Source organism: Girardinichthys multiradiatus, chromosome 2 (genome assembly GCF_021462225.1).
Source record: "Girardinichthys multiradiatus isolate DD_20200921_A chromosome 2, DD_fGirMul_XY1, whole genome shotgun sequence".
Taxonomy (NCBI): Eukaryota; Metazoa; Chordata; class Actinopteri; order Cyprinodontiformes; family Goodeidae; genus Girardinichthys; species Girardinichthys multiradiatus.
Window position 1 is genome coordinate 18,728,380 of NC_061795.1, and position 22,079 is coordinate 18,750,458.

The window sequence follows — 22,079 nt, forward strand, 5'->3', positions numbered from 1 at the left end:
AAAGAGAAACCTAGAATTATTCTTGTTCTGAATGAGAAGGTGTGTCCAAACCTTTGGTCTGTACTGTATATTTACATATAAAGAAAACAGATTCACTTATGTAAGGAGAGTTATTATTGTATTTATACTGTAAAAATTGATTAATAATAAACATAAGTAACATATTTATTCGAACTTCCCTATAAGTACGAGTTGTTAGCTATATATATATATATATATATATATATATATGAGTTTATGTTGCTCCACTTGTGACGTTCATCGTCAACCTGGTTGTTTGGTTGTTTTAGCGCCCCCTGTGGAAACATGAGCGCATGTCTGATGGCCCACTCTCATCTCTGCTCGTCACTCACGAACACCTGATGCGGAAGGCTCGACCACAGAAACTGAAGTGTTTTTCAATATTTAATAATTTGTGTGAAACCCGGTAAGCTACTAATATTTTAACTACTTCCGCTGGATTATTTTTTACAGTTTTTACCGCTGCAGAGTGCTTCGTGTCGTAGCTAATGTAGCAAACCTGTCTTTCGAATACTGAAAAACGTATTTTCTTCAGTAAGATGTGCCCATTCATTGTTTTTTATATTTTTAGACCAAAGTAGGGCCTATACTATAAATAGGACCCTTAATAAACTTTAGCAATACTGAAGCATATTTAATGGCATTGGCGGCTGGTGAAGCTTTCTCCAGGGTGGTTACAGATGGCTATAGTCAAGGCGCATTTCCCATGTGGATCCCATTGTTTGTGCTTCGTTGCCTTTTCTGAAAAGTGCTTTAAATCAGTCATACCCATTTTTATCCATACCAGGTTCTGAAAAACAACCGAGTGTAGAGTCTCCCTCTGTCTTTGGACCGCAAATTAATTTTGCTGTTTTTCTGATCAGCTCCAAGTTCTTTCACTTCGAGCTTCTCCTGATGCGATCTCCTCTGAAAAAAAATAAATAAATAAATGTTTTAGGAGATTTAACTGAATTGTTTAACTCATCTGTCCACCTCCCACCCCTCGACCTGTCAATCAGCCATACTTTATGACGTCGCCCCCATGTGCGTGGTGGTACGCAAATGAGGCTCTTGGCGTGGGCAAGCTACGCCGAAAACGTTTATTGAAGAGGAGCTACTGCGCATGTACCTGTGGGCAAAGATTTCTGCGCCCCCAGAACGGAAATACGTCACCAAAAAACAACATCCATGAACGAAAGTTCGCTCATCAATAACTAAAATATTTATTTTGTATATCTAGAAATATATATATATATATATATTCGGCGACCCCCTAGCGCCCCCTTTTGGCCAGCCGTCATTGTTTGCTGTACAAATAGTTTTCCTAGCGCGAATAGCAAGTTACGTTGCTCCCATTTTCCTATATTCGGCAGAAATGCTTACTGCTGTTCGCTGTGTGCTAGCCAAGCTGGTTTCTCCATTTTGGAGAACGGCTGAAAAAGGTGGCGAGGTCATCTTCACAGAAAGCCCTGGTAAATGCAGTTCTCCCTGCAAATTGTTAAACATCCACAGAGTAGCATGTCCTTTTTTGTTTGTTTGTTTTTCTATTTCTTTTTTAATTTTCTGCACAGGCACAGAGGACATTCGCCACCTGCGGGGCAGTGTGGTGACGCAGCTGTGTTTGGACTACGGCATGATAGACGATGCTATCTACTTTACAAGTAGTGAGGTTCTGGGCGGGATGCCACTGAAAGAGGGAGACCTGGTGAACTGCATCGCAGTGAGACGTGGTGCCGAGAGTGGATGGAAGGCTCTAAGAGTGAGGACCCTCTCATCCATCATAACAAGTGGCAGCTTGAACTTTCATACAACGTGCACTTCATATTCAGTATCTGATTCTGTTTATTCATGTTGGTTGGGTACTGGCTCCATTCAGAGATTATAGATCATGTTTTTAATAAGGTTTTGCTCTGTCAGACTTTCAAAATCCAGTCTTGTCGTTCAGGTGGAGAGGAGTGCAGATGCCTGGGATGATGGAGGAAGAACCTCCCTAGAAGCGGACATTATGCAGCTGCGCCCTCTTGTAGGAACTGTCACATCATTTGACGGTGATGGTGGCTACATCAATCAGACCACGTACTTCACACGTTACAGCCTTTCAGAAGGTAACGATATAAACTTGTTTTAATGAAACTTTGAATTTCCTAGTCCTTAGATATCTTTCTTTCATTGTAGAAATTGAATTGAGTTACCAAAGTCAGTAACTGAGCAAAACTATTAATTCTTGTGCTTTTTCACATTTTGTCAGGTCACATAAATGAATGTAAATGTATTTTAAGATATAGACTAACACAAAGCAGGGCCGAACTTTGAAGTTGAAGCAAAACAATACATAGTTCCTTAAAAACATTTTTACAAATAAAAATCTTAAAAGCCTACCATGCATATGTATTTATTGTACTTTTTAGAGCCACCTTTCATTGCAGTTAAAGCTGCAAGTCTTTACCACCCTTTCTCATCTGGAGATCTTCTCAATTTTTCTTCACAAAATTGCTAGAGCTCAAACATATTATTTAGAAAGCATTTATGAACATCAACTCGTAAGTCTTCTTACAGATTTTTAATTGGATTTTTCTCTGGACCTTGACCGGGCCCTTCTAACAGATGCAGCTTTAGCTGGATTTTTAGGTGAACCTCAGCTCCAGTTGCAGGGGGCTTTTTCCAGCTCCAACAATTTTTCTTCTAGGACTGGCCTCTATTTTTGTATTTTATTATGCCTTTTCTTTTAGTATGCAAAAAAAGAAAAAGCTTTATAAAAAAAAAAAGCTTTTTAAACAGGTCAATAGATTAATAAAAAAAAACTTAAGTGCAACTTCAATCTTTTTTCTTAAACTGCCTTATGGTGACGTTTGTTGTGGATTGACACTATATAAACAAGCTGAATTTAATGAAAGTATATTTAGCACCATCCATCTTCACATCAACTCTGAGCATCTGATGAAAAAATGTCCTTCTGCAGTATGATGCTGCCACTGCCATGTTTCCTGTTGAGGATGCTGCCTACAGGCTGGTGTGTAGTGTTAGTTTTCCACGACTCGTAGTGGTTTGCATGTAGGACAAATCGTTTCATTTTGGTATCCTCTGAGCACAGCTTCATCTTCAAAATGTTAGCTGTTTCCTCTCCTGGCCATGTAGACCTATGAGGGCTGAATACAAAAGCAGGCCACACTTCCATTAACCTTTCCACAGTTATTAGGTACTCTGGTTGGTCTATCACATAAATGAAATCCATTGGGGTCTTTGGTTGTGACATGAGAAGATACTCAGCAAGTCTGTCCCCTAAGTGGCGATAAAGTCCTAGACGGCATTTATGTTCCACTCACAGACCTTTACTTTCAGCAAATGAGGTGATGTCATTCTCTTACAATTTCATCAACATTTCCAAATCTGATAAAAGCTTATGTTGTCTTTTTTATCTAGTGTTGGTTGGGTTTGCTTTGTGAGTTTGTTATTGTTCTTACAGGTTATGAGCCAATGAAAGGCGACTGGGTCCAAGCAGAGTTTTACATCAACCCCAGCCAGTGGACCACCCAAGCTCATTCTGTTGCTCCATTACGCTATAGTCGCCTAGACCAGGTGGTTATCATTTGCTTGTGGTATATTCATTAATAATACCTATCTTTAAAACTGTATTTTTTTATACAGTACAGACCAAAGGTTTGGACACACCTTCTCATTCAAAGAGTTGTCTCTATTTTCATGACTATGATTGTAGCTTCACAATGAAGGCATCAAAACTATGAATTAACACATGTGGAATTATATACTGAACAAGAAAGTGTGAAACAACTGAAAATATGTCTTATTTTCTAGGTTCTTCAAAGTAGCCACCTTTTGCTTTGATTACTGCTCCGCACACTCTTGGCATTCTGTTGATGAGCTTTAAGATGTAGTCACCTGAAATGGTTTTCACTTCACAGGTGTGCCCTGTCAGGTTTAATAAGTGGGATTTCAAGACTTATAAATGGGGTTGGGACCATCAGTTGTGTTGTGCAGGAGGTGGATACAGTACACAGCTGATAGTCCTACTGAATAGACTGTTAGAATTTGTAAGTAAAGAAAAATTAGTGGCCATCATTATTTTAAGAAATGAAGGTCAGTCAATCCGAACAATTGGGAAAACTTTGAAAGTGTCCCCAAATGCAGTCGCAAAAACCATCAAGCGCTACAAAGAGACTGCCTCAGATGAGGACCGCCCCAGGAAAGGAAGACCAAGCGTCACCTCTGCTGCGGACGATAAGTTCATCCGTGTCACCAGCCTCAGAAATCGCAGGTTAACAGCAGCTTAGATTAGAGAACAGGTCAATGCCACACAGAGTTCTTGCAGCAGACACATCTCTAGAACAACTGTTAAGAGGAGACTGTGTGAATCAGGCCTTCATGGTAAAATAGCTGCTAGGAAACCACTGCTGAGGACAGGCAACAAGCAGAAGAGACTTGTTTGGGCTAAAGAACACAAGGAATGGATATTAGACCAGTGGACATCTGTGCTTTGGTCTGATGAGTCCAAGTTTGAGATCTTTGGTTCCAACCACCGTGTCTTTGTGCGGCGCAGTAGAGGTGAACGGATGGACTCTACATGCCTGGTTCCCACCGTGAAGCATGGAGGAGGAGGTGTGATGGTGTGGGGTGCTTTGCTGGTGACACTGTTGGGGATTTATTCAAAATTGAAGGCATACTGAACCAGCATGGCTACCACAGCAGCTTGCAGCGGCATGCTATTCCATCTGGTTTGCGATTAGTTGGACCATCATTTATTTTTCAACAGGACTTATTAAACCTGACAGGGCACACCAGTGAAGTGAAAACCATTTCAGGTGACTACCTCTTGAAGCTCATCAACAGAATACCAAGAGTGTGTGGAGCAGTAATCAAAGCAAAAGGTGGCTACTTTGAAGAACCTAGAATATAAGACATATTTTCAGTTGTTTCACACTTTTTTGTTCAGTATATAATTCCACATGTGTTAATTCATAGTTTTGATGCCTTCAGTGTGAAGCTACAATATTCATAGTCATGGAAATAAAGAAAACTCTTTGAATGAGAAGGTGTGTCCAAACCTTTGGTCTGTACTATATACACTGCTCAAAAAAATAAAGAACACTTAAACAACTCAATATAACTCCAAGTAAATCAAACTTCTGTGAAATCAAACTGTCCACTTAGGAAGCAACACTGATTGACAATCAATTTCACATGTTGTGCAAATGGAATAGACAACAGGGGGAAATCTTTGGTGATCAACAAGACACACTCATTAAAGGAGTGGTTCTGGAGGTGGGGACCACAGACCACTTCTCAGTACCTATAATTTCTGGCTGATGTTTTGGTCACTTTTGAATGTTGGTGGTGCTTTCACACTCGTGGTAGCATGAGACGGACTCTACAACCCACACAAGTGGCTCAGGTAGTGCAGCTCATCCAGGATCAATGCGAGCTGTGGCAAGAAGGTTTGCTGTGTCTGTCAGCGTAGTGTCCAGAGCCTGGAGGCGCTACCAGGAGACAGGCCAGTACACCAGGAGACGTGGAGGAGGCCGTAGGAGGGCAACAACCCAGCAGAGTCTGGAGACACCGTGGAGAGCAATCTGCTGGCTGCAACATCCTTCAGCATGACTGGTTTGGCAGTGGGTCAGTAATGGTGTGGGGTGGCATTTCTTTATAGGGCCACATGGTCCTCCATGTGCTCGCCAGTGGTAGCCTGACTACCTTTAGGTACCGAGATGAGATCCTCAGACCCCTTGTGAGACCATATGCTGGTGCGGTTGGCCCTGGGTTCCTCCTAATGCAGGACAATGATAGACCTCATCTGGCTGGAGTGTGTCAGCAGTTCCTGCGATGAAGACATTGAAGCAATGGACTGGCCCACCCGTTCCCCAGACCTGAATCCGATTGAGCACATCTGGGACATCATGTCTCGCTCCATCCACCAACGTCACGTTGCACCACAGACTATCCAGGAGTTGGCGGATGCTTTAGTCCAGGTCTGGGAGGAGATCCCTCAGGAGACCATCCACCGTCTCGTCAGGAGCATGCCCAAGCGTTGTAGACAGGTCATACAGCCACGTGGAGGCCACACACAATACTGAGACTCATTTTGACTTGTTTTAAGGACATTACTTCAAAGTTGGATCAGCCTGTAGTGTGTTTTTCCACTTTAATTTGGTGTGTGACTCCAAATCCAGGCCTCCATTGGTTAATAAATTTGATTTCCATTGATGATTTTCGTGTGATTTTGTTGCACATTCAACTTTGTACAGAACAAAGTATTCAATGAGAATATTTTATTCATTTAGATCTAGGATGTGTTTCTTTTGTTCAGTTTTGTGCCCTCCTGTGAACGGCTCTCTGTTTTTAGGTGCGTGTGACCAGTGTGTATAAAAACGGTGGAGTGGTGGAGGACAGCTTTTTCTTCAGCTTGGACTCTCTGCTGCTGCCAGCCCAGTACAAGCCGTCACTGGGGGACCTCGTCAACTTGGTAATAGTGGAGAGCTGTCAGTCCTTATACTGCTGGAGGGCCCTTTGCATGGCACCCTGCCGTCAGAGGTACAACTGTAAATATAAATCTAATCTTACTTTTTCAAATTCGTCTTCTTCCTTTTTGCTGATTCTAGTGTTTTTCCTTAATTCCAGCTGCAGTATGAATTTACCCACTACACCGGTTGCTGAACTCGAGCACCTCTTGGAAAACAAAGGAGGGCTTGTTGTATCAGATTATGGGCAGTTTGGGGACCTGATGCTCGGGGAGAGATGCGAACTGGTGCTGTGGATACAGTGAGTTGGTCTTGAGTCATTTTGGCATAAATGTCAACAATCTGAGACAGTGTGAGCAATTGTTCTTTTCCATAACAGAAATGAAGGCTCTCAGTCTCAAATACTGAAATGCTGTGACTTTGCTGGGTGGGACTCTGAAGAGCAGTTCACGCTGGTCACTGCCAGCATCAGAAAGTCATCGGAAAAACAAGTTGGAGATGCAAAGGAGGTAGACGGAGAAAATGTTGCAATACAGACAGACGCGGCACAATCGCCTGGTGCAAGAAAGGACACGGGGGAGGTGGAAATATCACCTGGAGGAAGAGTGTCTGTTGTAGTAGCCTGCAAAGCTAAGTAAGATGTCATTAAAACTGTTTATATGTATGTATCGTGTCTTGCAAAAAAAAATCATATCCCTGAAAAGTTTCACATTTAAGTTACAACCACAAACTTTTATGTTTTTTATTGGGATTTTATGTGATAGTCCAACACTAAGTAGCTCATAGTCGTGACAAGGAAGGAAGATGATGCTTTAAAAAAAAAAAAAAAATGTATACAAATAAGAATCAGAAAAGCGTGGCATGCATTTGTATTAAGCTTCGCTTAGGCAAAACTTTCTAGGTGGTTCTACCTTTTGCTGCAGTCACAGATATCTCTCCCAGATTTGAACATTTAGAGTATTTAGAGAATGAAATATTTTTGGCCGTTGTTCTTTGCCAAACTAGCCAATGAGAGTCAAGCATAGTTAGATTGAATGAACGAGTTTACTCAAAAAGAATTTAGTCTTGCCACAGATTTTTCTATTGGATTTAGGTCTGGACTTTGACTGGACCGTTCTAACACATGAACATGCTTTGATCTAAACCTGTCCGTTGTAGCTTTGGCTGTATGTTTTTGGGTCATTGTGCTTTCTGGAAGGTGAACCTATGGTGTCTAAAAGGTTTTCTTGTAGGCTTACCCACTAAATGGCTCAATTTACCTTCCCATCAACTCTGCCCAGCTGCCCTGTTCCTGCAGATAAAAAGCGCCCCCTATACATGATGCTGCCGTGGCCGTGTTTTACTAAGGCAATGGTGTGCTCATGGTGTTATCCAGACTTGAGAAGTTAACAAGATTCTCTCACTTGAGCTGTGTATCTCTGCAGCTCCCCCAGAACTATGGACTTCTTGGCTTATTCTCTAAATAATGCATGGCCGGTCAGTTTAGGTGAGCAGACATATTGAGGTATTTGCAGTTATGCCATAGTCTTTCCATTTTCAGATGATGAATTAAACAGAGCTCTGTGAGATGTTCAAAGCTTGGGATATTGTTTTACAACCTAACCATAGTTTTAACATCTCACCTGCTTTATCCCTGACCTGTCTGGATATCTTCCCTTCATCTTCTTGATGCCCTTTGTTCACTAATGTTCTCACATGCACATATGCTCATCACAGCTACATTTATTCTGAGGTTAAATTACACACAGTTGGATTGGTTTACCAATTAGGTGACTTTGGAAATCAATTGGTTGCACTGGATTTTCTTAGGGGTATGAGAGTAAACGGGGTGGAATATAAAATTCATACCACCCTTTCTATATTTTTACTTTTAAGATTTTCTTGAAGGTCTGTCACATACAGTTCCAATAACAAATATAGAAGGTTGTGAATTTAATGTAAGAACATGTAGAACAAAAAGCAGGATGTTTGAAAACTTCTTTAAGGCACTTTATATATTTTTGTACATGTTGGATTGCACCACAGGAGCCTTGGATGCTGTACCGAGCTGCTGTTGCTGCATTTCTCTTCTTTCACCATTGGGAGGCGTCTGGTGGTCACAGTGGGCAGTGAGGATGAAAACCTGCTGAAGCCCTCTGAGGTCTATTGTCCCAGTACTGACAAGCTGCTCCCGAAAGCCCCCTCACATGTGGTCACCGTATCTGCTCCAAAAGGTGCACCAAGGTACCAAGAGAGCTAATGAAAACTGGTACTAATGAATACGTAATGCTCAGTGTTGGGAAGGTGAGACGAATCGTCTTGAATGAACAGAACAATTCACGATGTCTACGTTTATTTATTAAATGCAATAATGTGAAATGTTCAAGGAAAGACATACAGAGACATGTTGAACTGATTTATACACAATTCATTTTTAAATGTGTTATGAACAGATTCTTCTGTTAAACATTGTCACTGCTTATTTGCAGTTTGTAATTTGACTAAAGCATTCATGATGGCGCGCTGCTGTTGGTGTAGGGGTTTAAGTGTGTCATGTACTGCGGCTTTGGTCCTCGATGCGGCCGTCCCGGGTTCAAGTCCCGGCACCGGCGACGTTTGCTACGTGTCTTTTCCTCTCTCTTCACCCCTCTTTCCTGTCTGCCTTCTGTCAAAAACACAGAAAAATAAATGCCACTAGTGCTGCAAAAAAAAAAAAAATAAAAAAATCATTCATAAAGTGAATGATTATCTTCTGGTTTATTTTCAAACTGCTAGGTAAACAAGTTGGATAAAAATATTTAATCGTAGCTTTACTGTTCCTGTTTTCTGCTGCTCCTGGCATCAGTATTTAATCTTAGTTTGGCTGACCTCAGTAACTGGTATTGTTTTCCATCTTCTGAAAGATTTGGCTGTTTAGATCCTGATTATCTGTGTTGATTCTGGTTTGACCCTAACTCTGCCAACTCCAGGCTCAGTAAGCGATTGATGCCAAACTTCCTGCAATGCTTTCCGGTGCCCAAGGCCCTGAGAGACTGTGTGGAGTCACAGAAAGATGTGCTGGTTGTTCAGCCCTGCTTAGGAGAGGTGAGCATTGTCATGATTAGGTCTGATTTATACATTTATTCAGATTATTCAGATCACATGCAGGTACCAACGTTTAGGAGAAAGCTGCTCCTCAACTGTTTGAACATTTATGTGGAGCAATTTGTTTCAGTTGTGGTTGTTTTAAGCGCTTTCTAAAAAAGTTTGTATGGTGGTTGCAGATCTAATAATTAAAGCGCCTTGCTGTCTTCCTGTATGCAGGTTCTCTCACCATCCAACGTGCATTCACGATTCTCAACCCTTCTCTGGCTTGAAGAGCTGAACGCAGAAAGAGAAGTGAGAGAATTCACCATCAGTGGAGCTCTTCTCCGCAAAGGAGGCGTCTACCTGCACCTGGAGGTGCTTGGGTTGGCTGAAGGCAGACCTAACCTTAATATAGGTGACGTGACCTCAGGTGTCTTTCAGCATTACCGTTAATTGTTTTGTAGGTTTTTGTTGACAAGCCTTCTCCACAGGGGACAGGGTTTCACTAAAGAGGCTACACAATGATGGCATGGCGATGGAGTATGTCAGTTACGTCGCTGAGGTAAGCCAGTTTGAGGCTCTGAGGCATCTCTGCAGACATTTTATATTTTCGTCTAATGCTTTAATGCTCCTATTCAGATTAATGAGGAGGATGTGAGTTTGAGAGTGAATTCAGACTTTCACCATAGCTACCTCGGCGAGCCACTTAATGTTGAGTTCACTTACAACAGGTAAGGAAAATAAATGCATGATGTTCGATTATTTGATCTGTTTCTGGGTTTATGTTTTACGATCATTCACCTTATTTTCGCCTAAACTCGTACAGTTTTAGTGATATTTTTTCTGTTTTCAATCTTTAGGTTAACCATGAGGAGATGTCACAACGCTCTTGAACTGACAAAACATTTTGGGGAGAGTAAGTAGTTGTTTTTTTCTCGACAGTGATTTGTTGTAGCGGGATCCAAATATGTCGGATTATTAATTCTGTGGTCGATTTTTAGTAACCTTTTCCTTTTGAATTTGCTAATTTTACAACTTTTGCCCTCCTGACAAGGGAATTTCTTTTCAGCAGAAATCGTATCAACGGTGACTACTGTTGTTCAAAAGATAAAATATAACAGCAAGTATCGTCTGAAAAAAAAACATTCAAAAAATAAAAGTGTGTACAATGAGGGGTAAAACAATATCTCGTAGTACAAGACCCCACAATATTGTAACACCATATTTCTGTTCAAAGTGAATTCTGGCCCACTAAGCGCCATCTAGTGGTTACAAAATTACTAGCTGTTATTATAAACATCCTGACACCGTTTGTTTAAAATTCCTATTTTGAAGTAAGGAATTAAGTAGGCCTTTTTATTCCTGTCATTTTATTATCTAATTGCTAAAAAACTGAATTTCTAAAAGTAAAAAAATATCTTTAAATGCCAATTTTGTTAAACTTGTTGATCATCTTGGATTTTCAGTGATTCACTGAAAAGCAGCAGAAAAATCCCGCCCCCAAAATTGCGGTATTAAACCGCTATATTTATATTCTGCGCCCTTTTAGAACATTTTTTTTAACTGGACCCTTGGTTCCAGAACTGAGTCTGGTTTAAATGGCCACGAGCACTAAAAAACGTTTTAGTTTTACAGTGAAGGTGTTGATGGTCACAGGGTGTGTATAAAATATTCCAGACAATAACAAGTCTAAGTAGTAACAATTTGAAAAAGGAACTGGTCTGCAGTCATGAGAAACATTGACAGCCCATTAAATATTCAATTCTTTAGTAAGAATTGTTCCCATATTGAGGTGGAATCTTTTTTTAAAGTATCTGTGGAAAATAACTTGATTTAATTGATGGTAAATAGCAAAAATTAGCTGATTTCATTCATTAAACAAAGCTAAAATGTTTCTACCTGGGGTGGAGACACCCCACCCTCTAAACACTGTTGTTGCCCACCTTGGCTGAAATGACTTCAGTGAGATGTTTCTTGGAGCCATCAAGCAGCATCAAACGTGTTTCAAGAAAGTTTGCCCCAATCCTCCACTTTCAGCTGCAAGATGTTTGAGGAGTTTCAGTGACCTGTTTCAAGTCACCCCACAGCATCTCATTTGGATCAAGAGTTTTACTCGACTCACAACTTTCCATTTCTGAATTTTTAGCCTGTCCTTGGTTGATTGCAGGTATGTTTTGGATTATTGTCCTGTAGCAGTGTCCAGTTTTGCTTCAAGTTTATTAAATTTCTTTTTTGCCGATGGTCTCACATTTTCCTCAAGCACCCTCTGATACATGGCAGAATTCATAGTGGATCTTAAGCTGGTGAGCTGGCCAGGTCCCGCTAACAGTAAAGCATCTCTAAACCTTGACACTTCACCCTCTATGCTTCACACATGGAAGAATGATGTGTTCCTGGAATGCTGTATTTGGTTTATGCCAAACATTTCCTTTGTTCTGGTGTTCAAACAGTTCAGTCCAAAGAATATTATTCCAGAACTTTCTCTACTTTCTCTTAGGCAAATCAAAGTACTTCATGTTTTTATGGACAGCAAAGGTTTCCTCCTTACACATCTCCCATGAAAGTTAAACTTATTGCCATCTCTTTCTTACTGTACAGCCTGCTGTTGGTCTTCTAATGACAATTTAGGCTTTTCTGAGACTTTTCTTTTTTTTAGCATGTTGCAATGTGTTCTTTGGCTGAATTTGCTTAGACGGCCATACATTTGCACTATTGCAGTTGTTATAAATGTTCTCAAATTTGAAGACTATTTTCCATACAGTTCCCATCATATTAAGACCTCTTTACATCCCTTACCAGACTCATAAGCTAAACATGGTTTACAAGATAGTTAATGAACCTTTACTTTTATTTGCAAAAGCACAAAAAAGTCATTTGAATATTTATGGCCTTCCATTAGCTTCACTTTTACAGAGTCTGTGATTTGTAAAGTCGTTATTTGTGAAAACAAAATTATAAAAATTTTCCTCAGAATGTTGCTAAAATCTTATCTCATCTCTTTTTCATGACCCCAAATATCATGTGGTCCCCATAGTATTTTTTCCTGCTTGACCCTGGACAGATAAGCGGATGATGATGATGGATGATAAAGTGCTTTTATTTTATTTTGTTACAGTTAATAAAAAACTGGGTGATTACAAAAAAATCTTTACTTGCATAACGGTCTGAATTACTATTTTTTTTAAGTGGATGGGCACAAACACAGCACTACAATACCCACCAGGGGGTGCTGGTTGTATTATTTAAATCTCTACTAAGCACCACAAAGAAAGAAAGAAATAGCAATAGCCTTCAAAATCAATGTAGCATTTTAAGTGGCTCTTTGAATCACTTTTGTGCAAAAAGTCTGTCAGGCTTTTAATTTAGTAAATCCTTCTTAGTTTAACCATTAATTCAGTTCAGTTTTATTTATATACCACCAATTCACAACACATGTCGTCTCAAGGCACTTCACAACAGTCAGGTACATACATTCCAATTAATTATTGAACAGTGCAGTCAGATTCAGTTATTTATTGAAATTGGATAAAAAGTTTTTCTGTCTAAGGAAACCCAGCAGATTGCATCCAGTCAGTGACTTGCAGCATTCACTCCTCCTGGATGAGCATGTAGAGACAGTGGACAGTCACTGGTGTTGACTTTGCAGCAATCCCTCATACTGAGCATGCATGTAGCGACAGTGGAGAGGAAAAACTCCCTTTTTAACAGGAAGAAACCTCCAGCAGAACCAGGCTCAGTGTGAGCGGCCATCTGCCATGACCGACTGGGGGTTTGAGAGAACAGATCAGAGACACAAAGAGAACAAAGAAGCACTGATCCAGGAGTACGTTCTATGGGAAGGAAAGTAAATGTTGATGGATGTAGCTCCTTTAGTCGTTTCACCTAGAAAGAAAGAACAGATAAACTCTGAGCCAGTTTTCAAGGTTAGAGTCTGAAAAAGAGCACATATAATTAGCACATAATATTAGTTATATAATCAGTCATGACTGCTAAGAGCTAAGTGAATGGATGGCTCAACAGAGCTATGACTCTGTGTAAGTTTAGCAACTGTACTAAAGAGAAACCTAGGATTATTCTTGTTCTCTTCTATTAATGATGAGAAATAAGCGGTTCTGGCTTGGCGAAGTCTCTTTTTATACAACAGTAGGCTATTTTTCCGGTTTAAGTAGGAATCCTCTAGGTGAGTAAAGTGCCATTTTCTCTCCAATTTTCTAACATTGTGCTTTAAAGTACACAGATCTAAATTAAACCAAGGAGCCAGCCTCCTATGAATGATTACCTTCTTTTTCAAGGGGGCTGCATTGTCTAATGCATCACGCAATGATGAAGAAACACTATGAACAAGAGAATTAATTTGTGAAGGGGCAGAAACAAAATTATTGCCCTCCACTGTGTTTTTCTGTGATAATGAAGAAATTAAAAGTGGAACAGATTCTTTAAAGGTTGTTACAGCATCGTCTGATAATGATCTACTATAATGAAATTTTCTTTCAGGTGTGGAGTACTCGGTTAAATTAAACTCAACGGTTATTAAAAAATGGTCAGACAGGACAGGGTTATGAGAAAATGTTATGTCTTTACACTCAATGCCACATGTCAGCACAAGGTCCAGAGAATGAAGACAAAAGCCATTAGGCCTTCCAGAGTCTCACTGGTGTTAATTTCCTGTTGCTGTGTAGTTATCTTCCCCTCCAGAGTGACATCTCAGACCCTTCAGTGGACTGGAGCTTGGATGGATGAGGTAGGCCATAATTAACAGGAAAAAAATGAAAACAGAAAATCTAAAAAGAGAATACTTTTAGAAACTTATATGATCACCAGAGTTCGGCAACTGAAAATGAAAAATTGTGGAGCACGTGTGTTGACATGAAGTCGAAGGCCACACAGACTAAAGGTAAATAATTTTTAGCTTTGTATAGAATCTGCCTTTTTTTGTTTTGTTTTTTGATGATGATATCAAAGGTTTCAGTAAAAATTGTAAACATTTCTTCTAGAAGGACAACAAACCTCCAAACCGATCCCCAACCAAGGGCAGTTTTTTAACCCAGATCTCAACCCATGTCAGAAGGAGGCGGTGAAAAGGATCCTGGAAGGAGAATGTCGACCTGCTCCTTATGTGTTGTTTGGACCTCCAGGAACCGGAAAGACCATCACTCTCATTGAAGCCATACTCCAGGTGCATTCACAAGTTATTCAGAGGACAGTCCTCGACTCTTGTACATGTTGAGTTCAGTCCAAATCATTTTCCTTTAACTGTATGATCCTATGAGGCCTTTCAACCATCAGGTCTACCACTTTCTGCCCAGCAGTCGGGTGCTTGTATGTACTCCATCCAACAGTGCTGCTGACCTCATCTGTGTTCGCCTACATCACAGTGGCTTTCTACATACTGCAAGCTTGGCCCGTGTTAACGCCTCCTGTAGGGAGCACAAGGTACTGAACAGCAGCAGACTAAAAATACTTTGTGTGTTTCATCAAGACATCTCACTCATGTGTGATAAACACATATGATAACACATTCCCCTGTATTCTCTGCTTATCTGCAACTATTTTCATAGTTCATGAAGTTGTGGTGAACTCTTTCCACTACGTCTACAGTGCTTTACACCTCATTTTGTCATTTTCCAAACACAAACCTCCATGTATTTCGGGGGTTTTATGTGACGGGTGTACACGGGTTTATAAATCTCTTTCGTCTTATCTAAGCTTCATGTAGTTTGCAAAGAAGAATGAACAGACAACTCAGTGTCAACATGTGCAGACCTTGTAGAGAGATGCCTCTCAGGACTGCAACTATTGTAGCATTGGATTTGTAATTGCAAAAAGATTTGGAAACTTTTGCAAGTCACTGTATCTACAGTATTGTTTGTATGTCAGGTTTTTGTAACTGTTACTCCTTAGTCTATTCCCGAAGTGTTGCATCCTTACTCACGGGCTGGAGAAGACATCCGTCATGCTGCTTTCCACAGGATTGTGGTCAGCACCTGCTCCAGTGCTGGCATGTTTCATAATGTTGGATTACAGTAAGATCAATGTTGTAGACGAGATCAAAGTTAACATTTCCAGTATGTCTCAAACTAAAGTCTTAGTTAACTGTCCGTCTGTATTGTTTCAGAGTGGGACATTTTACCCATGTGTTTCTGGATGAAGCTGGCCAAGCCACTGAGCCCGAGTCTCTGATCCCCATCAGCTTCATCTCCGAGAGAGATGGACAGGTAAGAGCAAATAGGTTTACTTCTGCACCAGTTAGAAATGTAAAAAACACTCATCAGCATGAATGTCATATTCATTATGACGCATTTGAACAGTTTTTTTTTTTTCCCAGGGTAAAATGGTTGTGCAACAATCTTAACAAAAAAATTATTTAGGTGCTCAAGTCACTTTTATAAGGACTTTCTCAGGTCTAACCAGGGTCAAAATATAAATACATACATAGGTGTATACAGTTAAAACAAGATGAATTAGATGTAACTGAGTCAGGTTTGTAGAAGATCAGAGCTTTGTTATGGCTGCTCCAAAACATTTTCTCTGTTGTCCTTAGGCCACTTTTGAGCTAATTTAGCAGTATGTGCTTAGGGTTAATATCGATATGGAAGACTCATTTTTTCTCACGTGTCAACTTCCTGGCTGTCTTAAGATGTTGTTTCAGTATTTCCACATAATGCCCTCTACTCATGAATGCCGTCTGTTTTGTGAACTGCACCAGTCCCCCTTGGAGCAAAATAATGGTGCTTTACAATTAGTTTAGTGTTTTGAGGCTTAAAAGCTTTTGTCTCTTTTTCTTTAAGAGTAAGGATCATCATTATGGCCAAACACTTCAGTCTTAGTTTCTTCAGACAATCGATAATGTGTCTGTCTTTTTTTTTTTTTACATCTCGTTGAATTAGTCGTTTTATTCTCTTTGACTGGCCTATTAACTGTAAAGGACTGCTTTCACTGTGGATAATATCGCTTGTACCAGTTTCAGTCAGCATCTTCACGGGATCTTTTGCGTTTGTTCTGGGGTCGGATGAGCACATTTCGCACCAAGAAGCCAGTGTGTTCAGTGTTGTTTTAAAATGCATCCACAAGTATTTCTCCATTTAACTCAAATGTTGTGAAATGGGTATGTAAACTTGTGACTTTAAAGAAAGTAATAAAAAGTTTATTATTCTGGCATTTGGCAAACAGAAGTAGTTTGACTGGCCTAAAAAAGGAAAAGTTGAGTTTGATTTGAGTCTCGGAAAGTGGTGGGGGAAAAAGATGGTGTGATTTTCTTTTTTTTGTTAGTATATGACGAGATCTGATTTCAGCTGTATAAACACCTCACTAATATTCAGAAAAATAACTCTTAGCAAATTGCAGGAAAAACACTTATTTTTACCTTTAATGTACATTCTTGTTATCCAAAATGGTAGAACTAATTTAAATTGAAGTTTTGTTTGTGAAGTCATTAGAGCTGAAACAATTAATTGGATTTATTGTGATTAATCGCTTATGGAAATAATTATCCGCTATTTAGTAATAGAATAATTGTTAACTAGAATACATGGACTCTAAAACATGTCATCTGCTGAAAGAACAACCCACTCAGAGCAGTAATTAGGCCAAATTTGTATTTAAGATGAAAAAGCTTTGTCTGTAAATTTCCTCTATCCAGAACTATTTAGTGGCAAAGCTTAAGATTCACCTGGTTCAAATTCTGTAACAAATCCCCTATGAAGCACCTTCTGCTATCCAATTAATAATCGATTAATTGCAAAAATAGTCAACAGATTAATCGATTAGAAAAAATAATCGTTACCCTAATAATCAGAAAAGCTTCAAATGCATAATAAAAAGCACCCAATTAATGATTTCATCCTAATGAATGAATGTAAACTTCTGACTGACATTGTGCTTTTCTTATATGAAGTTCATTAGGGTATCACATTTTTTTCTGGTTGATGTAGTCTTAATAAAACAAAAGTGTTGCATTGTCGAAGATATTTCACTTCATTATGATTAACTTATTATTATTATTATTATATACTATTACCACCATATGTTATGTTATATATAGATATAGATTTGACGGAAAAGAGCAAATGAACTTAGATTTATTGCTGAATAAAGATGTTTCCTGTATAGATAGTGCTGGCTGGAGACCCATGCCAGCTGGGTCCCATAGTGAAGTCCAAGCTCGCCATGGCCTTTGGGCTGGGGGTGTCTTTGTTGGAGAGGCTGATGGCCAACCCACTGTACACCAAACAGGACTGGGGATATAACCCTAAACTGGTAAGTTCTCAGATTGTTTAGTGATTTCATAAATGTTTCCCAATAGAAAAATCCAAGGTGCAACCATGTCATGTTTTTCATGGAGATGTTGCTAGAAGCTTGCTAGAACAAAATGCTCTTTATTTTTTTTCACATAAATCATTTTTGAGTCTTTATTTATAGATGCGTTTTCTCTAATAGGTGACTAAGTTAATCTACAACTATCGTTCCCATGGGGCCCTGCTTGCTCTGCCCTCCAAGCTCTTCTACCTGGGAGAGCTGTGCTTTCAAGCTCAGAGGGATATTGTGGACTCTCTCTGCCAGTGGAAAAACTTGCCAAAAAAAGACTTCCCCCTTCTTTTTCATGGTGTCAGGGTAATGCCCAAATAAAAACAGCATGTTTTTCCTTTAAACTAGTCCGAGTGCAGCTGTGATGTATTATTTACTCTCGTTCCGCATTAGTTTGCTAGTCTTTGCTGCAGGGATAGAAAGTTTCCTTGTTTATCGTTTTTGTTTCTGCCCCAGGGTACAGAAATGAGAGAAGGCAACAACCCATCATGGTTCAACCCAGTGGAGGCTGTGCAGGTGATGCTCTACTGCTGCCAGTTGGCAAAGAAGCTCTACAACCCTGTGCATCCCTCTGACATTGGCATCATTGCTCCCTACAGAAAACAGGTATGTCTGCACCAATTAGTGCAAAATGTTGTGTTGTTTTCTTTCCCTGAGTTTATTTAATGGAAGTTTGAGCTCAATCTAGCAGTAGACTTTAAGGTGTGTTGTCATATTGCTGTCCAGTGTGAGAAGATTCGAGTGCTGCTGTGTAAAGTGGGCTTGTCTGACATCAAAGTGGGTTCAGTGGAGGAGTTCCAAGGACAAGAGTTTCTGGTCATCATCTTGTCAACGGTGGGCCGAAACACGCTTTGATTCATGGCTTGCTTTAATTGCAGCCTAAATTTGGTTAGGTAGAGTTCTCAAGCTTCTAATGGGTTAAGAAAACAGTTAAACTGTTTTGAAAACATTTGTAACGTCATATTTCTTGTCCTGTAACATTTTCTAACAATAATTAAGGCTGAGGTTTGGCTGCTGGGTAGGTTTAAGCAATAATTCATATTTTGTAAATGTCTTACGTGCATTGAACAACTTGTCTTCACTTTGATGAAAGAGCTTTGTTTTTCCAGCTCGTAATTAGTCAGTGCAGAGCCAATCCATGTTAAAACAGCAGTTCCTGTCACCAGCCGATTTTCCTCTCATCTTTTATTGTAATCCTAGATGTTTGCTTACAAGAGGTCGTCTTAAAAACTAAACCATGTGCGTTAATTGTATTTACTTCTATTAAAAAGCTGAATCATAATTAAACATAAATAGCGTTTGAGCTTCATGCAGTAACAAATTACACGATTAAGGTTATTATAGAGTTACTATGAATAACTGTAGCGCAGGACCAATGTGCTTTACACACTGGAAAGATGAGGCAGATTTACAGTCAGATGCCATAGCTGGTTAAAATTCAATCAGTTGATTTTTGTCTTGATATTATCTGATTTTGTTACTTTAAATGAGCTTGAAAGTTGAATTAAAAGTATTTCTCTGATTTACTGCCATCTCATAATTTTTCATAATTATAACAGTAAAAAAGCCAAATTGCAATTGAACTATTAATTTTGATCGTTTTATGATCCAGGTGCGCTCTAATGAATCAGTGGGAAGTGATGATTTACAGAGTTCGCTTGGTTTTCTAGCCAATCCGAAACGCTTCAACGTGGCTGTTACTCGTCCCAAAGCTCTGCTAATAACAGTCGGAAACCCCCACATTCTCATCAAGGTGAGTGGGAAAAAAAACAACCTCTGTGGACCTGTGATTGTTTTTCTTTTAGGTACTGTTGTTTTTTACACTCACTAGTATGTGCTACAATATGTTTTGACATAGAAAAACTCTAAATGTCTTGCTTTCTCTCCAGGATCAGTGCTTTAGGGCTCTGCTGCAGTACTGTTTCAACAATGGGGCGTACCTGGGCTGTGACCCTCCTCAATTCCTGAGGGATTCCCAGATGTGTGTAAACTGACGTCAGGACATCACAAACCTATTTTAGGATGAACCCTGTAAAGATTCATTTTTATAAAGGGAAACTTTTTGCATAGTTTTGCTTTGAAAAGGTCCAATTTACTGATTTGAATAAGTAACGGTTCAGATCAGTTCATACTAAATTAAGTTTTGTCTCAGTAATTCCCATTAAAATAGTAATTGCACGTTAATTACTGTAAATTAATCTGCTTTGCCTTTTTCTTTTAACCTCCATAGCACTGCAGAGAACCAAAGAAGTGCTTAAGAGGAACATGGCGTCACTGATGGCAATTCTTCTGTTTCCTTTATATTGCTTTGGCTTTTTCTGTGTTGACTGTTGTTAAACTTGGTCCTAACCGATTGAGGAGAAACGTTCGATTTTGCCTTGAGTTGTAAAATAAAGATTACGTGTGTTATTTTTGTTGCCCTCCGAGTTGTTCTTGTGCTTGATGTGACATGCCAGCTCATTGTTTTTCAGGAATTTGCTATTTAAAAGATTTTATCCAGTTTTTTTTTTTTTTTATTGCTGTAAATGGAGATAGATGCAGGACAAGTTTATTCTGTTATTTAAGTGCAATAGGTTTTGGATCTGTCTGCAGCTTCTGGGATTGGGGGAGCAAGTATTCTGCTCAGGTCAGCCTGGCTGTGTCTGCCAATAAGGCTTGGAGACTGGATGTAACAATTGAGTGCTATTGACAGTCTGTACAGGGACTGTCAGTCTTGCTGGAGCCCAGCAGGATGGAGAAAGGAAGGGGTGTGAGGGTGGAAAAAAGAGACAAATGGGTTCAATGTATCAGTGTTCTGTGTACAAGGGTAGACAACGTTTATCTGAGTTTACTGTGCTGACACCCAGTCCTCCCCGTCTGCCTAAATATACCTTAGTCTTTGATGTGTTCCAAGGGGCTCGTTGTGCTTCACAACATGGCCAGAAAACAGCAGTATAACATTATAATTGATGGTAAGGGTGTTTAATAGTTTCAGTGAGACTTTCCACACAATTGTTGAGATATACAGCGGTATTATGTTTTCGTCCTTACAGATTTCTTCAGTGTTTGCTTTTTTGTTACACCTGAATGTTTCAGATCATCAAACAGATTTACTGTTGGATAAAGATGACCTGAGTAAAAAACATCATAAAGGCCTGTCTCGTATTTGGACAAAAAACATCTTAATGATCCCTAAGTGAAAATCTTTGGAACGTGTGCATTATGTTACATCTGACATAAAACTAACAGCATTTCAGTAAAAGACCTTCATACTCAGTCAAGCATAGAGGTGGTAGTGTGAGGTTTGGGGGCTGCTTTGCTTCCTCAAGCTCTGGACAACTTGCCATAAATGATGGAATCATGAATTTTACTCTTTACCACATGATCCTGCAGGAGAATGTCCAGCCATCAGTATAGGACCTTAAGCCCAGGCACACTTTGGTCCTGCTGCAGCAAAAATGATCGAATGCACAATAGAGAGGCCTCTGAATGATTAAAAAAAAAAAAAAAATGAAATGAAACTTTGGAGTGGCCTAGCCAAACTCTGGACTTATACAGCAGTATCTAAATTGGATATGACCTTAAACACACTCTTCATACTCAAAAACCCTCCAGTGTGGCTGAATTAAAACATTTCTGCAAAGCAGGGCGGGTCAAAAACTCATTGATGATGTTGAAGACCCTTTACCTCTTATCGCAAACTCTGGATGGCAGTTGTTGCTGCTAAGGGTGGAAGAACTAGTTATTGGGAGATTTATTTACTCCAGGCCAGGTTTGAATAGCTTTTCTCCCTTAATAATTGAATGAATGAAATCATTCAAAACTGCCTTTTGTATTTACTCATGTTATCCTTAGCTAATATTTGATGATCTGAAACATTTAAGTATGACTAAAAAGCAATAACATAAGCCACTATAATTGCTAAAATAAAATGTCCACTTCTGTATAATTAGATTTAAAAAAATCCTGCTGTTCTGTGAAAGCCTCAAAGGTTAAGCAAACAGCATCCTGAAGATCAGGGGACACAACCACAGAGGTCAGGGATAAAGTTGAGGAGGCCAGTACAGCTTTTAATTGTGCACTCTACAGATCTGCCCTTTATAGAAGAGTGGCAAGGAGAAATGTAGGTCCTGTTTTCAATGTGCCACAAGCCATGTGTGGGATAGAAAATATAGGGAAGAATGTTAATCTTTTTGTCCAACCTGCAACATGCTATGCACATCACCATAAACACCACCCCCACCATGAAACATGTTGATAGTGTCATAAAGACCTTTCCAC

At 39.6% G+C, this 22,079-nt stretch overlaps 1 protein-coding gene across 5 annotated transcripts; it reads left to right on the forward strand.

Moving 5' to 3' along the window:
• The first annotated feature begins 280 nt into the window (after window positions 1–280).
• mov10l1 (Mov10 like RISC complex RNA helicase 1) lies at window positions 281–20,228 on the forward strand. 5 transcript variants are annotated; one of them, XM_047383067.1, is made up of 27 exons: window positions 287–427; window positions 1,374–1,472; window positions 1,572–1,759; window positions 1,946–2,105; window positions 3,464–3,576; window positions 6,356–6,543; window positions 6,631–6,771; window positions 6,850–7,104; window positions 8,496–8,693; window positions 9,419–9,533; window positions 9,753–9,930; window positions 10,007–10,077; window positions 10,155–10,246; window positions 10,376–10,431; window positions 14,195–14,256; window positions 14,337–14,409; window positions 14,510–14,691; window positions 14,802–14,948; window positions 15,417–15,538; window positions 15,631–15,730; window positions 17,625–17,771; window positions 17,952–18,125; window positions 18,276–18,425; window positions 18,546–18,653; window positions 19,432–19,572; window positions 19,709–19,800; window positions 20,050–20,228. In XM_047383067.1, exons 2-27 carry the CDS (start codon window positions 1,376–1,378, stop codon window positions 20,075–20,077), a joined length of 3,378 nt encoding a protein of 1,125 aa, XP_047239023.1. In that variant the 5' UTR covers window positions 287–427; window positions 1,374–1,375; the 3' UTR covers window positions 20,078–20,228. The 5 variants fall into 5 exon arrangements, with proteins under 5 accessions (XP_047239050.1, XP_047239023.1, XP_047239044.1 ...); XM_047383094.1 differs by lacking the exon at window positions 1,374–1,472 and having other exon boundaries at window positions 281–427; XM_047383081.1 differs by lacking the exon at window positions 287–427 and having other exon boundaries at window positions 1,159–1,472; window positions 19,709–19,850.
• Window positions 20,229–22,079: the final 1,851 nt, after the last annotated feature.

Coding starts and splice junctions, on each gene's coding strand:
- mov10l1 (XM_047383067.1), top strand. CDS start 1,376: ATGCTTACTGCTGTTCGCTGTGTGCTAGCCAAGCTGGTTTCTCCATTT. Junction 3,577..6,355: donor GCTATAGTCGCCTAGACCAG/GTGGTTATCATT, acceptor CTCTGTTTTTAG/GTGCGTGTGACCAGTGTGTA. Junction 17,772..17,951: donor GGGGATATAACCCTAAACTG/GTAAGTTCTCAG, acceptor TTTCTCTAATAG/GTGACTAAGTTAATCTACAA.